This window comes from Ursus americanus, chromosome 33 (assembly GCF_024610735.1).
Source record: "Ursus americanus isolate L20-20 chromosome 33, mUrsAme1.1.p, whole genome shotgun sequence".
NCBI classification, from domain to species: domain Eukaryota; kingdom Metazoa; phylum Chordata; class Mammalia; order Carnivora; family Ursidae; genus Ursus; species Ursus americanus.
Genome location: NC_142159.1, coordinates 1,402,692 through 1,426,353, shown reverse-complemented (window position 1 = coordinate 1,426,353; position 23,662 = coordinate 1,402,692). Strand labels below are relative to the sequence as shown.

Genomic DNA, 23,662 nt, shown 5'->3' with positions numbered 1-23,662 from the left:
TCTGGCTATCTCTGTCAAATAAATAAATAAAATTTTACAAAAGAAAAGAAAAGACAAGGGAGAAATTTAAATGCATGTTACTAAGTGAAAGAAGCCAATCTGAAAAGGCGGTATGCTGTATGATTCCCACCATATGACATTCTGGAAAAGGCAAAACTACGGAGGCAGTGAAAGGATCAGTGGTTGCCAGGGAGTGGGTGTGGGGATGAACAGGTAGAACACAGAGGATTTTTAGGACAGTGGAAATACTCCGTATGATGCTGTAATGATGGATACATGTCATTACACATTTGTCCCAAACCATCGAATGTACTGTGCCGAGCGTGAACTTCTTTATGGACTTTGGGGGATTATGATGTGCCAGTGGAGGATTCATCCATCCATTGTAACAAATGCCCATCTGTTGGGGGATGTCGATAAAGGGGGGGGGGGGGCTGTGCATGTTGTGGGGGCAGGGGGTTATGGGGACTCTCTGTGCCTTCCTCTCCATTTTTCTGTGAAGCTAAAACTGCTCTAAAAAAATAGTCTTTAATTTAAAAAAATCTTTCAATGAGCAGATTTATAAAATAAGCTTCATTATTTGTTTGAAAATCCTCATTAAATATCATAACCCTAAAGTACAAATATATACCTCTAAATTCAGGTATTTTCTATAGAAATGTTCTCTTACTCACTGTCATAGCCAAAATGTAAAGTTTAAAAATGACATGTAGTTTCCAATGGGAGAATTACATCATTGACTCTGCTTACTCCAATTATGAAAAAAAAAAAGTGTGTTGAAATTTAACTATTAATCCCCACCTTTCTTAGCATCAGTCATTTGTTCTTGCAAACTAATCAGAAAGTGTTATAAGATATGTTTAAAACCCACTAAAACTCTTAACTGAGAAATTATAAAACCAATGAGGAAATTGTTTCCCCGCGTTGTGTGAATTTCTAAGACTTGTTGCATCGTTCCCAGCAGCAAAATCACACAATGAGAGAACGATTTCCAATTATTAGCTTTTAAAATGCCCTTTCAGAGCGTAAGTATTTTTGGAAAAGCAGTTACGTTCTTTCTGCTTGTATGAAAAATGCTATTATGTCGTCAAAGGAACATACTTTGCATTTGCTTTTTCAACAACGTCTGTTCGGTAGCATCCTACGGAAAGCCTTTTGTTACCACAGGGGGAGAAAAGTCAGCAAATCAGACACTCATCTTCTTGTAAAAGAAAAATGCACAGACTTTAAAATGAGCAAAAGATGAGAGGAATCTCTCTAACTGATTTCAAGACGTAACTGCATAGCTGCAGTGGTACTGGTGACATGGTACTGGCGCAGGGTAACACCGCGGTCCGTGGGACAAACAGAACCCGGGAAGAGCGCTCTCCAAACACAGCCAACTGACTTTTTCAAAGGTGCAAAAAATTTCAATGAAGGAAACAGAATTTTTAATAGATTGTTGCAAAGTCACTGGCTATCGAAAAAAAAAACCCAAAAGAACCTCAGTCTAAAGCTCACACCTTACACAAAAATGAGCCGACTCAAAACAGATCACACATTCCCTGTAAAGCATAAAACTGTAACTTTGACAGATAACGTAAGAGACAATCTTCAGGACCTCGGGCTCAGTCAAGAGTTCTTAGACATCACCAAGAGCACAATGCATAAAGGAAAAATTGGTAAATCAGACTTCATCAAAATTAAAAACTTTTGCTCCATGAAAGACTCCTTAAAACAGTGCAAAGACAACCGCACATCGAGAAAACTGTATCTGTCAACGACATGGTCAATAAAGGACTGGGATCTAGGATATGTAAGAACTTTCAGAACGCAATGGTTTAAAAAAAAATCTAGTTAGAAAAAAAAAAGGAAAGAAATCTAATGAGGAAGCGGGCAAGAGACATGAGCAGGCGTCTCACGAACGAGGTTATACACAGTAAAAGGAGTTCAGCATCATTAGGCATTTGAGTAAAGCAAATTCAGGCCTCGGCGAGAGATCACCGCACGCTTCTGAGCACAACTGAAATGAGAAACGGCGACAACACGAATGCTGGTGAGGATGTGGGACACAGAATTACTTCTACACTATTGGGGGGAATGTAAAATGGAACAGCCATTCTGGAAAACATGTTGGCTGGTTCTTAAAAAATTCAGTAGGCACTACCATACAACCTAAGAAGTGTGTTCTGGGGCATTTATCCCAGAGAAATGAAAACTTCTGTTCATAAAACTCTGTACTTCTGTTCACAAAAACCTGTACACAAAGGTTTATAACAGCTTTATTTGTAATAGCCCCAAACTGGAAACAACCCAGACAGTCTCCAGTGAGTGAAGGGTTAAACAAACGGTGGTCCACCCATACCACGGGACAGAACTCCGATAAAAAGGAATGAAGTCTTGATGCATGCAACAACCTAGGCGGGTCTCCAGAGAGTCACGCTGCGTGAAGACAGCCAATCCCAGAGGCAATATCCTGTCATTCCATTTATACAACATGCTTGAAGGGAGAATTACAGAAACAGAGAACAGATTAGTGGTTGTCGGGGCGAAGGAGGGTGTAGGGGTGCGAAAGAAGAGCGTATAGCTGTAAAAATACAACGTGAGGTATCCTTGTTTTGCACCTTAATAGTATCAAGGTGGATATCCTGGTGGGGCTACTGTACTCGAATTTTGCAAGCTGTTACCATGGAGGGTAACTGGTTAAAGGATACGTGGGACCCCCAGGCATTGATTTCTTACAACTGCAATATAAAAAAGTTTAATTTCCAGTAAATAAATAAATGGATGGATGGGTATTCTAGTATTTTCTGCTCAGACCAAAGTGGATCGTCTTAAGGCACACCCAATTTCGGAAATCACTGTGTAGTCCCTACTGAGCCTTTGGGCCCCTCTAGCTCTTCTCTACATTCTCTTCAAGCTGTCTCTCTTAAATGCAGATTTGCTCATATGACTTCCTAAGAACACTAGTCTGACACACTGGGCCTTCATGATCTGGCTGTTAAGTCTCCACCCGGATACCAAGTACACACAGCTTCCAGTTGGGCAAAACCCAGTCTGACTCGAGATACCTGAGGACAGGCACAATGACCTATCTCTATCTGCTGATCTTATCTCAAATATTTTAACTCTATTTTTTTAATGTTTTTTGTTTGTTCTGGTTTTTTTCAGTAATCTCTACAGCCAATGTGGGGCTCAAACTCACCATCCTAATATCAAGAGTAGCATGTTGTTCTGACTGAGCCAGCCAGGCACCCCTCTAACTTCTTTCTTTCTTTCTTTTTTAAAGCTTTATTTATTTAAGTAATCTCTACACCCTACGTGGGGCTTGAACTCATGACCCCGAGATCAAGAGTCGCATGCTTGTCTGATGGAGCCAGCCAGCTGCCCCTCATTAACTTATTTCTAATGCTTATCAGGTTCCCTAGCACATATTAGGAGCGCACTAAACCTTGATTTAAATGTTTATTACTCTTGGGGCGCCTGGGTGGCTCAGTCGTTAAGCGTCTGCCTTCAGCTCAGGGCGTGATCCCAGCGTTCTGGGATCGAGCCTGCTTCTTCCTCTCCCACTCCCCCTGCTTGTGTTCCCTCTCTCACTGGCTGTCTCTCTGTCTCTCAAATGAATAAATAAAATCTTTAAAAAAATAAAAATAAATGTTTATTACTCTTGCTTTGTGCATTGCCTAAGAGTGTGGAGGCACTGATTGTGTGTTACCCTAGGACACTAACCTGCAATCACTCCCGCCAAGTACACCAGCCCTACTCGGAGCCCTTTGTGGACCATTTCCAGGGGAATACCCAAAGCGAGCTGCATAATGAGATTCCCCACGATGTGCTGCACTCTGCGGAGACAAACACAGTAGTCAAACATCATGACGAACCCACACAGTTCCTTCTCTGGCACATGAACAAGCATTGGTGTATTGTTACCAGTTCAAGTTCTATTTTCTAATTTTTTAGGTGATTTTTTTTTAATAAAATCTCAACAGGGAGCCTCAATATGTAAAACAGATAAAAGGACATTTTGGGCGTATACACTTATTTTATAAGTTCTCTTTTATAACAGTGACTGACAACATCAAACAGAGGGATGAGGAGGGCTTAAGGAACAGAAACCTGAAATTAGGCATAGATGACAACTGCCATTTTATGGCAGCCCCTGCATCTGATTTTGTTTCGGTTGCACAGTATTGAGAAAATCCTAATTCACGCATATCGAGTTTAAGTTTCAGTAGTTTTGTTTTGTTTTTTTAAAGTAGGCTCCACACCCAACATGGGGCTGGAACTCTCGACCCCGAGATCCAGAGTCGCCCGTGCTACCATCTAAGCCAGCCGGGCACCCCAAATTTCAATAGGGTTTTAAACAAGTGCTCTTGTGATCTTAGGATATCCTTTAATAAAACAGAGATGGCAAGAGAAGCCCCATCCTTGGTTCTACATTAAAAAGTTGAGGGGTGCCTGGGTGGCTCAGTTGGTGAAGCGTCAGCCTTCGGCTGGGGTTGTGATCCTAGGGTCCTGGGATCGAGCCCTGCATCGGGCTCCCGGCTAAGCAGGGAGCCTGCTTCTCTCCCTCTGCTGCTCCCCTTGCTTGTGCTCTCTCTTGCGCGCTATCTATCTTTGTCAAATAAATAATTAAAATCTTTAAAAAAAAAAGTTGAAAAAGCAGTTTGCCAAAATGAAAAAGAAAATTCACCCAGTAACACTAGCTAAAGTTAGTATCTCCCATGTACTACCGTTTGGTATAGAAGTTATTTGCATGTAGGTGATTTTTTATTCCAGTTTTTAAAGAGGTAAAAATATTTTTAAATAAAGCTCATGCTCTTTTACCTGTCAAACCCCACAGGTGTCTCTGCAGATTCTCTGAATGTATTTTGGCACATTCCCACAGTACAGTCATCCTTAATTTACTTGCTATATAGCACAAGGCTTTTTTTTTTTTTAAAGATTTTATTTATCCATCTGACAGAGATAGAGACAGCCAGCGAGAGAGGGAACACAAGCAGGGGGAGCGGGAGAGGAAGAAGCAGGCTCCCAGCAGAGGAGCCCGATGTGGGGCTCGATCCCAGAATGCCGGGACCACGCCCTGAGCCGAAGGCAGACGCTTAACCGCTGTGCCACCCAGGCGCCCCAAGTCTTTTTTTTTTAATAAGATTTTATCTATTTATTTGACAGAGAGAGACAGCCAGCGAGAGAGGGAACACAAGCCGGGGGAGTGGGAGAGGAAGAAGCAGGCTCCCAGCAGGGCAGGGAGCCCGATGCGGGGCTCAATCCCAGGACTCTGGGACCACGCCCTGGGCCGAAGGCAGACGCTTAACAACTGAGCCACCCAGGTGCCCCAAGGCTTTTTTTTTTTTTTTAAGAGATTTCAGGTTAAACCAAAAAGTTAAAAAATGAAATAGGTGTCGGATATTTCACAATGTGTAGCAGCTTTCATACTAGCCTTAAGGATTGTGCTTTGCATTATAATTTACTCAACAAATACCCAGCAGAGGTTCTCTGGGCAGAGCCTACAAAACAGATTACTTACCTTCATGGCCACATGCACACGCAGCCACCACTATCACTGCCCAAGTCATCTTCAAAGACACACAAGAAGTAACATGTAATTCACAAAATAGTCCAGCAAGGGCAGTTACGCTAGTCTTACAGAGACGTCGGACATAAAGAGTATTTGGAAATATGTGCACTTTGTGAATTTGAGCCAAGTCAGTGGAAGCCATCCCATTCTGTCCTTTGGGAACAGCTTGAGAATGAAGTGACCAGTAGCACCAAAAACCCCAAAGAATCACCCTCGGCATTCTTTCTGCTAACTCAAGAGTAGAAATGGCATAAGGACGAGATCCTGTCATATACCGGAATAGAAGTACTAACTTTTTTCATCCAAATTGTATCTGCCCTTCTAGGTCTAGCTTGAATCCATGTCATCTGGAAAACCATCACCATTCTGATCTTTCTGTCTTTCTGTCTGTATTGCAGTAACTAATCCCACATTCATCTCCTTACCACCTGCCTGCCTCCTCTAGTGAGGCCCCAAGAGCTCACGGTTGACTCCGCCAGCCTCTCCTAGCTAGGGGTAGCCATGGCCGTGGTTCTGGCCAATGAAATGCAGGTCAGAGCAGCACCAATGGGAAACTAGTAAGAGAGCTTCTTTCCTGACAAAAGGGATGGATGTCCCCAGTACCTGGTCCTACCCTTCCCCTTCCTGCTTTTAATACCCAGCTACAGCTGCCAACTTGCAACCATGAGAGAAAGGTCAAGGGAAAAGCCGAGATACCAGCACAGAACCAAGAGTCTCGGCTTCATGAAACTGATGAGCTAACCACATACGTCGGGGCTGCTTATATGATAAAGAATTAACCTCCACTTGTTTAGGCCCCCGTTAGGTTTTTTGGTTACTTTCGGGCAAAAGCCTTCAGAACTTCTACAACCGCACGTGTGAGCTGTCCCACACAGCCTTGAGAATTCCTTCTGAGGGCCTTACTATGTGTCAGGCACTGCAAAAATTACATTATAACCACTGTCTCATTTAATCACAGCAACCTTATGAGGTAGGTACTAGTACCTCCTTTTACAGATGTGGAAACTGAGGCACAAAGAAGTTAAGTCACTACTGCATGGCCTCGCATTACTATTTAACTGGCTGTTCGCCCTTGTAATTCTAAAGTCCTTGAGTGCAGGAACCACATTTGTTCAGAACATGTTAAATGAAAAACCGAACTGAAAGTATCCATAGAAACTGGGCAACGAGCAATTTTGTCCTTATTTGTCAAGCCTCTGAGCCCTGTGCCCTGCCGCAGATGCCTATTTAGCCAGTGGCCAGAGTCATCCTTCAAGGTCCAGGGCTGGGTAGGTCACACAGACGAAGCTGGCCTCATCTGAACCCCCAGGAGTCCACTGGAGAGGGGGACCAGCAGCAAGCTGCTCACTGCCTGCAGTGGGCATAGCGAATCCTGGGTTCTGAGCAAATTCGTAGAAGACTATTAGCATATAAGGAGCTATAACTCAAAGGCGGGCACTGCATTGCCCATTGCTCGTATTATTCCGGATGGACAACAGTATTATACACTCAACAAAGTGCTCACGAATTAATTCTTTTTAAGCGTGTGGCGGGGGTAGGGAGGGAGGGACTGATGATTCATATCGTGAAAGGAACACCAAACAACTAGGGGAACAGAAGTGTGGTTTAGTAATGATTGGGTCTCTTCTCATTGAAATCCCTATATAAATACCAGTATCAGGCAGTCATAACACAATATAAAGGACGCCGGACTTGGAGTTAGCACGAAGGGGCTGAGGTTCCAGCTCTTCAACTTAGCCACGTGACGTGGAGCGAGAGTAACCACATCCCCAAAGCCTCAAACACAGAACGGCAGGAGTGATACCTGCCTCCTAGGGTTGCTGAGGATCAAACAAGATTCGGGACATGGACGTGCCTTATCAATAAGAAAGCACCGACCAAATGTTGGGGGTTACGAGTGCTCGCGGTCACCTCCGACATCAGCAACTTAATATCATTCCTTACCCAGCATGGACCAGCATATAGGAGACAAACCTCCAGGCTTGCTCCCTCTTCTCGGGACTGTAGATAAAGGGGCTCTCCAGGATGCCTGTGTCCAGGGTGATCCACTGTTTCTGAGGCTTCCACACAGCATAGTATATAAACACTGCCAGCTGCCAGGGAGGGCACACAGGAATGTTAGCCACCGTCTGCAGAGGGGGGCCCTTCTGAAGCCCACCGGCACTACTGCCTTGCTTTCAAAGGATCAGCTCCTAAGCGGGCCCCGCTGTAGCATGTGCTCGGAAGATGACGGGACTTAAACGTCCTTGCCATGTATCTGACCACGTACCTGTGGTCATATCCCACTTCCTCCAGTGATGAGGAGCAGCCCTAGACCAAACATAACGAAGACTCTTTCGGGACCCACCGACCCCCTTAAACACCCTCATCTTCCCACTCCCACCATTTCGTCTTTCACTTACAAGTTAATATGGAATTAAGTCGCTGCTGGCTTCCAAGGAAGAGAAGAGGGAGAGGGAACGATAACTCTACAGCACAGAAGCCCAGTGAACACGACCTTAACCAAGTGATGAAGGCTCATGTCGCCCGGGATGTCATGTGGATGACCCGTACTCCCCGATGTGACGTGTTGAGAAAGGCACTTCGCCTCTGTGTGTTCCTCCCCCGTAACTCCAATCTAACCATGAGGAAAACATCAGACAAGCCCAGATTGGGGGATCGTCTACAGAAACCTGGCCCATACCCCTCAAGGCCATCAAAGTCATGACAAAGACAGACTAAGAAACGGTTACAGATTAGAGGATGCTGGGGGGGGGCACGGAGCAAAATGCAATGTGATCCTCGGGGCTGGAGGGTACAGAAGGGACAGAGAGAGAGAAGACATTAATGGAAAAGCTGGTAAAGACACATATTAAAAGCTCCAAATGAAGCCTGGAGTTTAGTTAATAATACTATACCCATGTCAGTTTCTTCATTTTGACAAGTGTACTATGGAAACGTAAGGTATTAATAATGGGAGAAATTAAGTGAGATGTATACAGAAACTCTCTGTACTATCTTGGCAACTTTTCTATAAAGCTCAAATTAATCCAAAATAAAAAGCTTATGTCAAAAATTTTATTTGAAAAACTGATCTTTCTTTGAGAGACAGATATCTCAACACCGACTCCACAACGCTTGTATAGAAAACTGCCCTCCCCACAGCACGCACTACAGCAGTCATGTTTAGTATCATGTGACCTTATCCTATTATTCCCCGATTCCCACACTCACCAAGCCCTCACGCACCCGAGTGGACCGTGGGTAGGCCCGCCAACCTACGGGCTGGAAGGATAACATGATAGAGTGTGCCAGAAATGTTGATACGTTAGCCTTTTCTTTATCGGAGCCACGAGAGGCTAGGTCCCTATGCTGGTTAATGTTCTGTGTCAACTTGGCTAGACCATGATACCCAGATATTTGATCAAACATCATTCTGGATGTTTCTGTGAAGATATTTTTTAGATGAGATCAACATTTAAATCAACCGACTTTGAGTAAAGCAGATTACCCTCCATAACATGGGGTCACATCATAACAGTTGAAAGCCTTAAAAGAACAGACTGACCTCCTCTGAGGGAAAGGGAATTCTGCCAGAAGACTGCCTCTGAACTCCAACTGCAATTCTTACCCCTAGGTCTCCAGTCTGCTGGCCCACCCTAGATTTTGAACTTGCCAAGCTTCCATAATAGCATGAGCCAATTCCTTAAAATGAATCAATCTCTCTCTCAATATACATGTGTAGATAGGTGGATGGATGGATGGATGGATAGATAAATATAGATAGATGATGGATGGATGGATAGATAGATAGATGATAGATAGATAGATAGATAGATAGATAGATAGATAGATAGATACAAGAGAGAATGTGTGTATTTGTGCATGTACACACCCTACTGGTTCTGTTTTTCTAAAGAACCCTAATACGGTCTTTGATAAGGAAATTGACACATCTGGGAATTAAGAGGATTACATGAGAGACTTCCTAATGTCCCTGAAGTCACACCCCATACATATCCAGCCCCTGCCAATTCTTTTATGAGACATCATGGCAGGTGCGATGAGGCTTAGGAGAAGCCCAGTCCTGGCCCAGTCACTAAATGTAACCTTGGGCAAGTCATTCCACCTCCCTGGGCCTTCTACTCTTTTTCTGGAAAATAAAAGGGCTGATGAGATCAGATTCTGAAAACACACCACAGGCTGCCCGCAATAGACATCAGCAGGGGATCCCATTTTTCCCCTACTGAAAACCCGGAGGCAGCCCATAGCTGTTCTGGTTAGTCTTCCATGTTGGCTCCACAAAAAGACCTTACCAATCAATCTAAGTTCGTTCATGAGATCAAACCAATTTGTGACCCCAAGATCATTTGGTTTCTAAAGCCCCAGCAACTAAAATGAAACAAAGCCACTGAAAGCCATTGTGGTCACTGCTGGGCAGGGGACTTGCTTGAAAAATAAAACTCAACCCTTGGCTGATAGTGACTGCGATCATAGGAAAGACCGAAGGGGGCTCCGGAGAGGGTGAGGTTGAGTTCCGTGTGTGCTGGACTTGCCACCGCCAAGCCGTCTTCCTATGTGTTCTCCAGTCTCTTCTCTGGATGTGATCAAAGCCCCCCACCACGCTCCCCAGTCTTTTTGCAACTCCCCCGTGGTACTCGGTCTAGTGCCCAGCACCCAACATACTCACCTCGGCAAGGCTGATGGAGATGATGAACACGGGGGGTGGGAGGCAGTTAGCTCTCTCCAAGTATGTTCTTCGGACCTTTTCAGGAAGCATCCATTTTGAGACAACCCTGTGGACCTTTTTATTCTTGAAGGTATCTTTACCTCCCCTGTCCTCTCTCATTTCCTTCTCTTCTTCCAGCTCTCCTTTCATGTCTCTATCCATATTCAGATTCATATCCTCCATCTCCAAATCGTGACCAGCAGCCATTGTCCTGAATCCTCCCGCCACCTGAAAGGGCCATGAATGTCAAGGAAACATGGATAACCCTAGAGTCCTGGGTTCTCTGGTATAACCACTGGTTTCCAAGGCCTTTCCTGTATATTAATAGAAGGCAATTGAAGATCTGGTGTCCAAAGACTCATAATATCCACACCCTATCATCTGTGTTCAATTGTGACAAAGCACTAGGGTCTCCCCAAATGAGGGAGAGGACTTTCAGGGGTCACTTCTGGCTTCATCTATGTCCACCGCCTAAAGGACGGACTAGAGCCTTGGAAGAAGAAACTCTGCCTGGTATACCCCTCCCCTCCCCTCTGCCACTGACTGTCAAGTCAACCATCAGTGAAGAGAGAGCTCTGTTGTAAGGTGATGGGTCTCAGAGCTTAAACCATGCACTCTGCATAACTGCACCCAGCCTGGTCCAGCTAAAGTAAACGGTCTCCTTTCCCTTCTTAGTTTTATCTTGCTTCGACTCAAGGGCCAAACATAGGTCTCTGATTTCTGATTCAGAATCAAAAACAATTTACTGAACATCTATTGTGTATCAGGAACCACACTGGGGGCTTCCACATCTATTGACTCATTGGACTTCCACAATAACCCCAGAAGGAAGGGATTTGTAGTCCCAATTATAGATAAAAAACTGAGCTGCCCGCTCTGCCCCCCTTCCCCAGGAAGATTCAAACCTACACGTTCTCTAAATTACCAGGGTCCTTTCTAAAATACCGCACTGCCCATTCTGTAGCATACTTGGGGTGTTAGGGTTAGGGTTAGGGTAAGGAACCAGAAACTTCCTTACTGGTTCTCCAAGCACAAAGTCAATACCTTGCTGAAACACATCTTCCCAACAACTCTCTGACATCTGAAGCTCTTGGCTGAGTTCCTACGAATTTCCATATCCAGTATTCCCTTGAACTCAATCCTCAACATTCACTTATCGAAGCATTTATTCAGTAAATATCTATGGAACACCTACTACGTATCAGGCCACCATCTACCCCAGAGTGTTTAGAAAGTGTAATGGAAGAGACAGAGGTCAATAAAAATCATACACATAATTGTCATTACACTATGATAGAGGACACCAAGCAGGTGCATAAGACACCAAGGCTGTAACAGTGAGGACAGATCCATATACTATTTCCTTTCCCCGTGCCATGCCCTGTGCCATGTTCTATCCTTTTCCTGTTGGTCTGGTTCTGTTTTTTTTTTTTTTTTAAGATTTTTTTTTTTTTTTGAGAGAGAGAGAGAGAGAGAGAGAGAAAGTGTGAGAGACAGCATAAGAGAGGGTCGAGGGAGAATCAGACTCCCCGCTGAGCAGGGAGCCTTATCTGGGACTCGATCCCACGACTCCAGGATCATGACCTAAGCCGAAAGCAGTCGCTTAACCAACTGAGCCACCCAGGCGCCCCAAGGTTCTGTTATTTTTTTTACTCCTGGTTAAACTACTTAAATCATTCGAATGTTTCTGTGGTCAAAGGTGGGGGGGGGCTCAAAAATGAAGGGAAAAACATAATAAAAATAATGTTGCACCATAGTACATACAGTCCAACCCAGTTTTTGTAAAAAGTAATGTACTGACACACGTACCGGAAGAAATCTGGAGAAGGAACCATGATCATATCTGCGTGGTGGAATTTCACTGGATCTTTGCCCTGCATGCAGGGATGGATCCAGATTTTGTGGAGCCTGAAGTGTAAACAATTTGGGGGGTTTTCTTTGGAAAAAATAATATAAAATTAAAATTACAAAATATAAAAATTGCAAAAGTGGATACACAGCCTTTGAAGGAGCCCATGCAAGCGAGAGACCTGAAGTTAAAGCTTTACTAGCTTCAGAGAAAATCCACCTCTGTTCGTATGTGTTGTCTTCCTTTTTATTTCATTTTTCAGTAATCTCTACATCTGATGTGGATCTGGAACTTACAACCCGGAGATCAAGAGTGACACACTCTACCAACTGAGCCAGCCAGGCACCCCTATTTGATTGTTTTAAAGTATGTATTTTAATTTAAAAAAAACTAATAAAGCCACATCTATGAAATCTGTACCTGATCCTAAAATCTCAACTACTGGGGCGCCTGGGTGGCTCAGTCGTTAAGCGTCTGCCTTCAGCTCAGGGCGTGATCCCAGCATTGTGGGATCGAGCCCCACATCAGGCTCCTCGGCTGGGAGCCTGCTGCTTCCTCTCCCACTCCCCCTGCTGTGTTCCCTCTCTCGCTGGCTGTCCATCTCTGTCAAATAATAAAAAAAAATCTTTAAAATCTCAACTACTGTACTATTTCTCCCCTCCCCTTTGTGGCCCAGTGTCTTTTTTTTTTTTTTTTAAGATTTTATTTATTTATTTGATAGACGGCGAGAGAGGGACCACAGCAGGGGGAGCGCGAGAGGGAGAAGCGGGCTCCCCGCTGCGCAAGCAGCCCAACGCGGGCTCGATGCCAGGGCCCCAGGATCATGACCGGAGCGGACGGCAGCTGCTTCCCTGCGCCACCCCGGCGCCCTGGCAGGCATCTATACCCTAACCAGCTGGGTGTGCCCCATTGAAACTGATCTCCTGCGTTCGGCCCTTCAAACCAATCCGCTTCCAGAGCCATGCGAGTCCCAACCACGTCGGCAGAGCACGCTTGGCATTTCAAAGCATGACCCCACTACAAAATCGCACGTACTCCTCAGAATTATCTGAAGTAAAAAGAAGGCAATGCTAGGTTCCCAATTCTCCTCATCTTCCACCTTCCTAACAGACTTTCCTGTTGGAATCTCTTCCTCCATCTTTCATCTCCACTGACTTCCTTCTCCTGCTCCCCAGCCACAGGCATCCCCTCTGCACGCCTCAACCACACCCTTGTCCTGCCACCGGACTCCTCTAACTCGGTGAAGAGGAGCGAGTAGCAAGGTCGCTAGAGGACAGGAACCCAGGCTTTGACACTGGACAGACTGGGGGAAATGGCCTCGTCTTCTTTTCCTTTGCAGCCCCAGGCAATGGGCCTGGGCCTGGTACCGCAAACAGTAGAATAGTGGTTGCCAGGGGGTGGAGGAAGGGGGGGAAATGGGGAGTTACATGTTTAATGAGTGCAGAGATTCAGTTTGGGAAGACAAAAAAGTTCAGGAGATGGATGCAGCGAGAGTGTCACGACAATGTAACGTAGTTAATGCCACGGAACTGTATGTGCACTTAAAAATGGTTAAAATGGTAAATTTTAAGTATGTCTATTTCACGCACACACAAAATAATGAGAAACTTTCAAAGTCATTGTGGCGATCAGATCTAGTGTTTGTGTCACCAAAACGTGCTTCACCAATGACATAATACTGATATTTTCAACTTAGGTTAATGTATCTAAATGTCCTAAATGACCCCAAATAAAGTTTTTCACTGTAATTTTTTTAAAAAAATGCGATCCATGGAGCCAGATCACTGGCATTAGAATACAGCTCTACCACATGTCAACTGTAAACGTAGGTAAGTCGCTTAAATTCTCTGAGCCACAAATTACAGTTTTTTAAATTGTGCTAAAATACCCATAACATAAAATTTATCGCTTTAACCATTTTAAAGTGTACAATTCAGGAGCATTAAGTACACTTACAACATGATGTAACCATCACCACTGTCTCGTTCAGGAACTTTTTCATCGCCCCAGACAAAAACCCCATACCCATTAAGCAATCTCTCTGTGGCCACCTCCCTCCAGCCCAGGGCAGCCACTAATCTGCTTTCTGTCTCTAGGGATTTACTTACTCTGCATAGTTCATGAAATTGGAATCATACAGTATGGGGCCTTTTGAGTCTGGCTTCTCTCAGTAGTAGTAAGTCTTCCAGGTTCATCTGGGTTGTGGCCTGTTTCAGTACTTCTTTCCGTTTTTGTTTTGTTTTTTTTAAGTAGGTGCCGCACCCAAATGTGGGGCTTGAACTCACGACTCTGAGATCAACAGTCGCAGGAAGGGGTGGGGGCAATGGGTGAAAGAGGTGATGGGGATTAAGGAGTGCACCTGTTGGGATGACCACTGGGTATTGTACGTAAGTGACGAATCACTGAGTTCTACACCAGAAACTAGTATTATGCTGTATGTTAACTAACTGGAATTTAATAAAATCTTGAAAAAAAAAAAAAAGAGTCACATGCTCCACAGACTGAGCCAGCCAGGCACCCCAGTATTTCATTCCTTTTTATGGCTGAATAATACCCCATTGTATAGATATATAAACACATTGTTTATACATTCATCTGCTGAAGGACATTTACATTGTTTCCGTCTTTGGCTACTGTGAAAAGTGCTGCTGTGAACATCCCTGTGTATTGTTTGAATATCTGTCTTCAGTTATTTGGGGTATATACTTAGGAGTGGAATTGCTGAGCTATAGAGTAATTCTATATTTAACTTATTGGGAAACTCTCAGATTCCATTTTAAAGTGGGGATAATTTAAAAAAATGAAAATAAAAATAAGGTGGGGACAATGACAGAACTTACCTTGTAGCATTGTCGGAAAGATTGTTGGAGGTAATGCATGTAAAGCACTTAGAATAGTATCTGGCACATAGTAAACACTCCGTAATTGTTATTATTAGCTATGGATGGATGAGTGGGCATGTGGTTGGGTGGATGGATGGATGGATGGATGGATGGATGGATGGATGGATGGATGGATGAGGCTGAGTATAGGGCCTATTTTCACACTGCAAGCTACTGGGAATCACTCCTATTGAATTTATTCTTAAAAATATTTCATTAGGCAATTTCCACGTTACAATAGATTATATCCAGTAAATTTAGGGAAGAAAAGAATTCCCCTTTTCTGTCACTTTTCCCCAGCAACTTTTCTGAGAAGAAAGCTCCCTACTCTAGATTTTCCATCCTCCCACTCAACCAACCTCCCAGGGTCAGACACTAGGTCCTTAGACCTAACTATTTCACTAATATTCCCTGAATGTTGTCGATTATTTCTAGATTCACTTGTCATAATTGGCAAAACACAATATGGCTTTAAGATCTGTAGCTTTTAACAGCAAATATTAAAGCATTTTAAAAATAAGTTCAGGAGGTGCCTGGGGGACTCAGTCAGTTAGGCATCTGCCTTCGGCACAGGTCATGATCCCAGGGTCCTGCGAGGGAGCCCCACATCGGGCTCCCTGCTCAGTGGGGAGTCTGCTTCTGCCTCTCCCGCTCCCCCTGCTTGTGCTCTCTCTCTGTCAGATAAATAAAATATTTTATAAATAAATAAATAAATAAATAAATAAATAAATAAATAAATAAATAAATAAAAATAAGTTCAGGGGCCCCTGGTGGCTCAGTAGGTTGAGCACGCAACTCTTGGTTTTGGCTCAGGTCATGATCTCAGCGTTGTGGGATCGAGCCCCATGTCAAGCTCTGCACTCAGTGCGGAAACTTCTTGTCCTTTTCCCTGCCCCCCACCCCCGTACTTTTCCTCTCTCTAAAATAAATAAATAAATAAATAAAATCTTTAAAAAATAGTAAGTTCAAGGGCACCTGGTTAGCTCAGTCAGCAGAGCATGCAACTGTAAGTTTGAGCCCCGTGTTGGGTGTAGAGATTACTTTTTAAAAAAATAAACTAAAATCTTTAAGTAAATAAATAAAAATAAGTTCAGTTAGGGATGATCAACATTGTATTAATAAGCTCTACTGTGAATTCAAATACCATATACAATTACTTTACGAGGAAATAAAATTCTACATTGTTAATACAATTTTATAGCTAAAAAGGAGCTAAAAAATATACGAAGGATTGCATTTCCTCAAATTTTTCTCTTTTCTCTAGATTTCAAGTTTTCTAGAAATTTTACAAAGTCAAGCCCAGCATTTTGGGTAGTTTAGAGAAACGTATTTCCCACGCTGCAAAGGTATCTGACCCATTCGGCTTCTCCAACACTCACTGGGGGTCTGCTTTCTTCCACGGCGCGCACAGCAAAGAGATCTGACGTGTAGTTCTAGCTATTTCAGGCTCTGGCAACAGATGAACATGTTGGTAGCAACCGTACCGTGTGGGTTTTACCTCTCTTCTCAATGACGGTCACACTCTGACTTCGAGCCCTGTCTGTGGGCCCTGTTCCTTGGAGACGGGGGCCCCTCCTTGATTAAGCAATGCTCCAACATCTGCTGCTCGATGCTCACGGGTGTGCTCCCCGACTCTGGCATTCCCTGTCCCTCCCACTCCCGTTTCTCTTCTGCTCCCACACCTGAATTCCTGAGCCCAGTTCACCACCTTGGAAACATTCCGGATCAAACAATGAAAAAGATTATCCAAAAAAAAGAGAAAGAAAGAAAAGGATTATCCATACTCATGAGGCTGTGGGAAATGGTACAGTTTTGGAAGGCAATCGGGCAGTACCCAGAAAATGCGAAAAGCATATACCTTTCAACAGAATCACCCGACTCCTAGAAATCTATCCTGCAAATGTATTTGAGCAAGTGCACAAAGCTCTATTTCAAAGATGTTCGGTGCAGAACTGCTTATAGTAGTGACAGATGACAAAGAACAGGAACGTACTTCAATAGGGTGGTTGCGTTTTCTGACAGTTTTCATTCTTAGGTGCTTCTTCCTTATGCTGTGCTGAAATCTGCTCCTGGGTCCAAGGTTTTCCTCCTTGGGCTAATCTCAGGTTATACCATTATTTTGCCCTTGCATGGGTGTGGTCTAGGTACTCCATAGGCTCTACAGGTCAGAGGTGGGACAGAGTCTCTGGAAGCATACTTTAGATGACCAGAACTTTTGAAGGCCCAATTAAATAAAGCAAGAGTCTCAAAACATCTCAGCAATGATTACAACACATCATAGCCGAACAGAGATATAAAAGCATCGCAGCTGTCAAATTATTCACTTGGTCACTCTCATCACGGTGTTATGTATGGAGTGGAATTATTTACTGCACTCACTGACTGTGCCTTCTTACTCACTAAGCAAAGATCATCCAAGTTTCTAGAGCTTTCTTTAATGTTGGCTTGATGTTATGCCTTACCTCCTACCTTCTATCTTTAGCAGGTGTCTGTCAACTCTTTGTTGAAAACAATCTCTCTGTCTCTCTGTCTCTGTCTCTGTCTCTCTCTCTCTCTCTCTCTCACACACACACACACACACACACACACACACACAGAAACACACACACACACACACAGACCAAAACTGGGTGGCACTGCTGTAATAAATTCTCATCCTACTTATAGGGAACAATGAGGGTAGACTGATCAACAGAATTTTGGAGGAGTAGAAAAGACTCAGGGCCTTCGAGTTAAAAATGAAAAAAAAAAAAATGAAGATGTTCCCCTGTGCACCAAAAGCCAAAGACCTTCCCTTTTTTTTTTTAAGTAGGCTCCACACCCAGCATGGGGCTCAAATGCACAACCCTGAGATCAAGAGTCACATGCTCTACCAACTGAGCCGGCCAGGCGCCCCAGTAAGTATTCTTAAGAGGAAAAGTGGAAAGAACTTCCCTACATCCTGACTTTATCTGGGATAAGCACTGCTCATAGTATGAATCATGAAGCCATTGTTTCGGCCCAGGAGTAGAAAGGGCAGGGCCATGCTCATTTACCCAAAACATTCTTCTGCTTAAAAAAAAAAAAAAAGAAAAGAAAAAAGAAATGAAGAAAAAGAGATTTCCATTAGGAGAGTTACACCGGAGATCCTTGACAATGGCAAGGGATTTTTCCAAAGACCTTTTAGGAGCCTTAATATACCACATAGTGTCTCCCAAAATTATGTTACAAATTACAGCCAGAAAATTTTAAGAGATTGCATTTCAGACCCTAAATGATTCCATAAGTGCAGGTGTAAGGTTATTTATAAAGTCTGTCATGTGAGGAGTATTAATTAACCATGTTTAACATTTTGCACCCAAGGTCCCAAAGAAGAAAAGAAAACAGAACCTCAGTGAGTTAATTGTGCCCCTTCCTCTTTAAGTAAAGCTTAACCTCTCTCTCGAAGACCAGTTTCTGCACTTTAATGAGCTGAAGCACTCATGAAAACAACTTCCCAAAGCACTTTTCCTTGTATCTGTGTGACACACAGATAGATCGCTTGGTGTCAAAGATCCTAGGCACCGCTGAACTTGACGTTCCATGCCAAGTTTATCCAAAACTTCTGTTTGTGGTCACACACACACACACAAAAATTTTTTTTAAAGTCACTTTCTCAAGCTTCTTCACTTTCTTCTCATTTCTATTTCTGGCACTATCAAGTGATTTATTTTTACGAGTCTTTTCTACTCCTCAAACAAGAAACAAAGATTTTAGTCACTGCATGCAGATTACCTAGAGGCCAGAACTCGTGGAGAAGAGAAATCACGGGAGACGTCAAAGTGGCAGGGCAGGCCTGCTCACTCCCTGGTCAATGACGGCTCCAGCGAAGTCCTTCGGTTCACATCCATCTACAACGGGCCTCTGGGAGCAGCTAATGACATGCAAAACTGTAAGCGTTGAAGCTGCCAATGTCAAGGGCTCCCAGAGTCTTCTCTTGATTAACACTTATATAATGGCCATTTGTCAGGGTTCTGGGGGAATTCTTCATCTCATGAATCCTGGCAGGCAGCAAGGACCACTTCCCGGTACGGAAGGTAAAAATCCCCAGTCCTCTCGGTTCCAGGTCCCTAGGCAGCTAAGGTTCCGGTCGTGACTTGGGCGTCACCGATCAGCCACACTTGCTTAGGATTTTTGAGGCTGGAGCTTGAAGACTGGCCACGTTCTTCACAGCGGTGCACTGCAAGCAGCACGTCCAGTGTCCATGCCGCTCGGGTCAGAGTGGCATCCGGCACCCAAGGCCCACCGAATCTTCCATGCAGGCTGCCGCAATGAGCACACAGTGCAGCCCCAGCAACGGGGCCATCTTCACCGACCTGGCCCTGCGATGTGATTTCGGCGTAGTTCTAGACGCCTGGTTTCCTTTTGTCTCAGCGTATTTTCCAAACCTTGTTTCTGCAGCCTTCCAGTGATTTTGTAACCTCCCTGGGATACTGTGATATACTAAGATATTTTTGCTCTTCCTCCCCAGTTCCTGGCACAGAGCTCCTAAAACCCTTGGAATTTCCAGAGTGACAGGGGTGGGAGGGGCATCTTCTGTTATTTATAATAAGCCCTTTTTAACCAGACCTGAGCTTCAGCTCAGGAAGTGACTTGGAGGATGGGGGCTGGTTGCCCAAGGAAATAACGATGGGATTAGAGGGTTGGAACTTTCAGCCCCACCTCTGGGAAGGGAAGAAGGGCTAGAGATTGAGGTGTATCAGCAATGGTCAATCACCAATCCCGCCTATGTTATGGAACTTCCATGAAAACTCTACACAGAAGATTCAGAGAGCTTCCAGCTTGGTAAACACAGAGAGGCGCTGGGAGAATGAAACACTCAGAGAGGGCGTGGAAGCTCTGTATCCTTTCCCATCCACGCTGCCCCATGCATCACTCCCATTTGGCTGTTCTTGAGTTGTATACTTTATATAAAAAACCAGTAATAATAAGTACAGCCCTCTCCTAAGTTCTGAGAGCTGTTCTAGCAAATTACTAAGCCCAAGAAGGGGGTCACAGAAACCCCAACTTATAGCCAGTTGATCAGAAGCCCGGACTCGCAACTGGCATCTGGGGTGGGGAGCAGTCACAGGGTACTGAGCCCTTAACCAGTGGGGTAGTTAGTGTCAGAATTGCTTGGTGTGAAAAACCCACATATTTGGTGTCAGAAGTGTGAGCAGGAGTTGAGAAATAGTTTTTCTTTCCTTACCCAATGTGTGTTCAATCAAATTCATTTACTGGAGTAATTAGCCAGAATCAGTTTCTGTGCCTTGTAGCCAAAAACCTAAGTAATAACACCTCAGTACCCAAGAAACTCTTCTCAACTCTACCTGGGGTCTTCTTTTTGCAAGTTAAACTCAATTCTTGCTCTGCAGTAGGGAGACACAGTGTAAGGAGAGCGCAGAACCAGGAGACCTGCTTTCTGGTCTAGACCTCTGCCACTTCCTGGCTGTGTGAGCTGAAGCCAGTCCCTTCCATGCGCTGAGCCATGACTCTCTCACCTGCACAGTGAAATGAAGAGTCTGCACCAGACCAGTCGTTCCCCAAACTAGTTCTGCCTTAGAATCCCCTCAAGAGTTTCTTTTTCAACATTTGTTTTTATACAGCCTCCTGGGCCCCACTCCTGAAAAAACTAATTTAATCGATTCAGCAGATCTCTGACAAGCGACACGGAGGCAGGAACACCTTTGAGAACCACAAACTAAGGCCTCCAGGGTCCACTCCTCTCACAAACTCTGTGATCTTCCAGAGGAAAGCAGAGACAGTTTTATTGCTGTATTTCTTGTGCCCAGAAAGTTCCTGGCACACAGGAGGTGTTCGGAAAATACTAGCATCTGTGTAAAGGGTAAACAAACTCTGCAACTTTTCTGTAAATCTAAAATTACTCCAAAATATAAAAAGTTTATTTAAAAGAATACTGGAAGGAAAAGGGAATTCTATCCAGACAACATTAACCAAGAGTCTTATATCACTTTGTGTTGAAAAGTGCCTTCCACCACCCCAATCCCCCCCACCCCATTATCATTCTGCCATCACTGCGCCATCAGAGGAGACCGGCAAAGCCACTATTCTGTCATGGCTACAAAAAGGTTTGTCACCTGTCTTTGTGCTAGACACTGTGAAGACTCAAGTTCTGCTCCCAGCACACCCCTTAATTTTACTGTGCCTCAGTTTCCTTGGCTATAAAATAGACCCCCTTCCTCCCCTCCGTATCATACAGAATTATTGTAAGAAGCAAATGAAAGAATAAGAGTGGCCGTAATAGTGAGCACTTACTAGGGGCGCCTGGGTGGCTCAGTCAGTTAAGCGGCTGCTTTTGGCTCAGGTCATAATCCCAGGGTCCTGGGATGGAGCCCCAGGTCAGGCTCCCTGCTCAGGGGGAGTCTGCTTCTCCCTCTGCCCCTCCTCCTGCTCCTTCTCTCTTTCTCTCGTGCTCTCTCTCTCAAATAAATAAATAAATCTTTAAAAAACAAAAACAGTGAGCACTAATTACATGCCAGATTCTATGCTAAGCACTTGACGAGCATTCTCTTCATTAATTTTCACAACAACCTTATAAAACAGGATAATAACAAAAAATGAAAATAAAAAAATAAAATAAGATAGTAATATCCCCACTGTATAGGTAAGGAAACTCAGGCTTCCGAAGGAACTTGATCCGGGTAGCACAGCTGGTGAGGGAAGAGCTGGGAGAGGAGCCCAAGGTGTCTGAGTCCACAGACCTTGCGTGTTCCTCTGCCCTGAGATTTCTATGCACCAGGGGTTAAAGAGGTATATATCTGTATTTTGATTATTTTCATCCCATTCTTCCCTCTACCCTAATCCCCCTCTTCTTCCTCCTGCTCCCCAAACAGACCCAGACTAGAGCCCGGGAGTTTCCAAATGGGGGCCGTGGAAGTGGCAGGTCATCGGCCCAGAGTCTGGGGTCGGGAATCCCCAGCATTCCCACTGAAGCCGCAGGGAGTCGAGATGGACATGGGCACCCAGGAAAGGAAAAGCATTTGCCTCTCTGAGAACCCAAATGTCTACGTCAGGCTCACCTTCCCTTCTTCACCTCACCCAGGAGAGCACAGGCGAGGCCACCCACCTCAGGCCAACTCCTCTTTGGCAGAAGAGACTTTTGATCATCAGTTTGTGCTGCTTTCCTAGTTGCATTCACATGAGTAGGTTGTAAATATCTGAATTGTTTCTTTAAACAGCTGGCCCCACCCATTCATTGGTACCAGGCGGGCCCCTGCCAAGGCTGAGTCCAGCCTTGATGTGGCCTGGGAGCCCAGGAGGCTGGGCGGCAGGCTGTGCTGGGTGTACCCGATTTTTGCCCAGCCGGGCCTGGTGGGGAGGTTTTTGGTGGTGTTGCTAGGCAACCTGGGTAATTGGAGAGGCCATGGATTGGGCTTCTGGGCCACAGAGATTAACAGCCTCCTTCATCACACTGCAAGCCATCATTATCCCCTGTTCCAGAGGCCTGCAGCAATCTCTGTGGTTATAGCCTGAAAGAGTGCTTTTTTAGCTACAGAAATTAAGAACCAGCTTTTCAATATTACGGGTTTGTGGCTGTGGTTGTTTTCTTTTTGCTGCATCTCTGTGGATACACTTGGAACAAATAAGCGAACGATGAAAAAATAAATGTCTCCACAAACCCCCTTCTCCAAAAGTTTTTCTTACTTCTAACACAAAGCAAACTTGCACTCCCCGCGAAGGCAGCTAAGGTAGAGACATGTCCTCCCGAGGTCCGTGCGTGCCCACGCCACGTTCAAAGCTGCTGCCTTTGGATCCCGCACAACTGGGGCTGTGGTTCGGGGTGGGGAAGCCAGGGCCTTGCTCCTGAGCAAAGCCTTTCAGCAGAATAATTTCTGTCTCTCCCACTCAACAACAATCACAACACCCCCCTTCCCAGTCTCCAGCCACTTTCACTTATACTATTTCAATGCCTCCTCCCGGCTGCCCTGTAAGGATGACGTCACCCCTACTTGCATTTTACGGATGAACAATTAAACAAGAGGCACCCGTGATCATATACCTGGCTAGTCACACCAAAGCTGAGACACAAACCCATTTTTCTGAAGCTAGATGGGCTCTCCACGATCCACACTGATTCCCCCCGACATAGAACTTCGTACCTGATTACAACATGTGTAATAGTAATAACAATACTCACCGGTGTAGAGACACAAGAACTTCATCCTGTATCTCATACCATCCTCCACACAGCATCCTTGCTGATTGTGGTCAGGCTTTCAAAGCTGCCTCGTGTACACTAAGGAACACAGTCTGGAAGAAGTCCCAGAGCTGGACACCCTGTTTAAGTAGGTTAACAAGTCTACCAGCGTACAGGGCTGAAGGGAAATACTGACCCTGCGCCATCGCCGCCTTCATTCGAGGAGTTGACTCAGCTGGGCAGCATTACGATACTACCGTCAGTCCCCTGAGTAAGGAGGCAGAAACACTGCTTTCATTAGATATTTGTAGTTATTCTTCCAAAGGGCTTTCGCTGCCTCATCTACAATGTTTCTTGAATAGTGGTCCGTCAATAGTGACCAACTGTGTGAGTTTGCAGAGGACTAGGGATTTCCTGGGATGTGGGACTTGGGGTTTTAAAATCAGGACAGTCCTGGGCAAACCGAGGGGAGTCACCTCTCCTAGACCACCTACATTAGAATCATCTGGGG

General features: G+C 44.7%; 1 protein-coding gene and 1 long non-coding RNA gene across 7 annotated transcripts in view; one reads left to right on the top strand and one right to left on the bottom strand.

Annotated features, from left to right (window-relative positions):
- Window positions 1–22,623, top strand: part of LOC148107203 (uncharacterized) — a 47,514-nt gene extending 24,891 nt beyond the window's left edge. For 2 of the 3 annotated variants that reach the window (XR_015722698.1, XR_015722696.1), the window contains exon 3: window positions 21,848–22,623. This is a non-coding gene — a long non-coding RNA (uncharacterized LOC148107203). Of the gene's footprint in view, window positions 1–12,835; window positions 14,597–21,847 lie in introns of those variants that run through there. The other variant, XR_015722697.1, reaches the window with a different exon arrangement.
- The window catches only part of RHBDL2 (rhomboid like 2), a 52,507-nt gene that overhangs the window by 16,562 nt on the left and 12,283 nt on the right, over window positions 1–23,662 (bottom strand). The window contains exons 1-4 of one of the 4 annotated variants that reach the window (XM_045782657.2): window positions 22,081–22,166; window positions 10,227–10,493; window positions 7,502–7,650; window positions 3,709–3,821 (exon numbers count right to left, since the gene is read on the bottom strand). In XM_045782657.2, the coding sequence (XP_045638613.2) occupies window positions 3,709–3,821; window positions 7,502–7,650; window positions 10,227–10,472 (508 nt within the window). In that variant the 5' untranslated portion in view covers window positions 10,473–10,493; window positions 22,081–22,166. Of the gene's footprint in view, window positions 1–3,708; window positions 3,822–7,501; window positions 7,651–10,226; window positions 10,494–18,749; window positions 19,541–22,033; window positions 22,167–23,662 lie in introns of those variants that run through there. The other 3 variants (XM_045782656.2, XM_087858333.1, XM_087858332.1) reach the window with 3 other exon arrangements.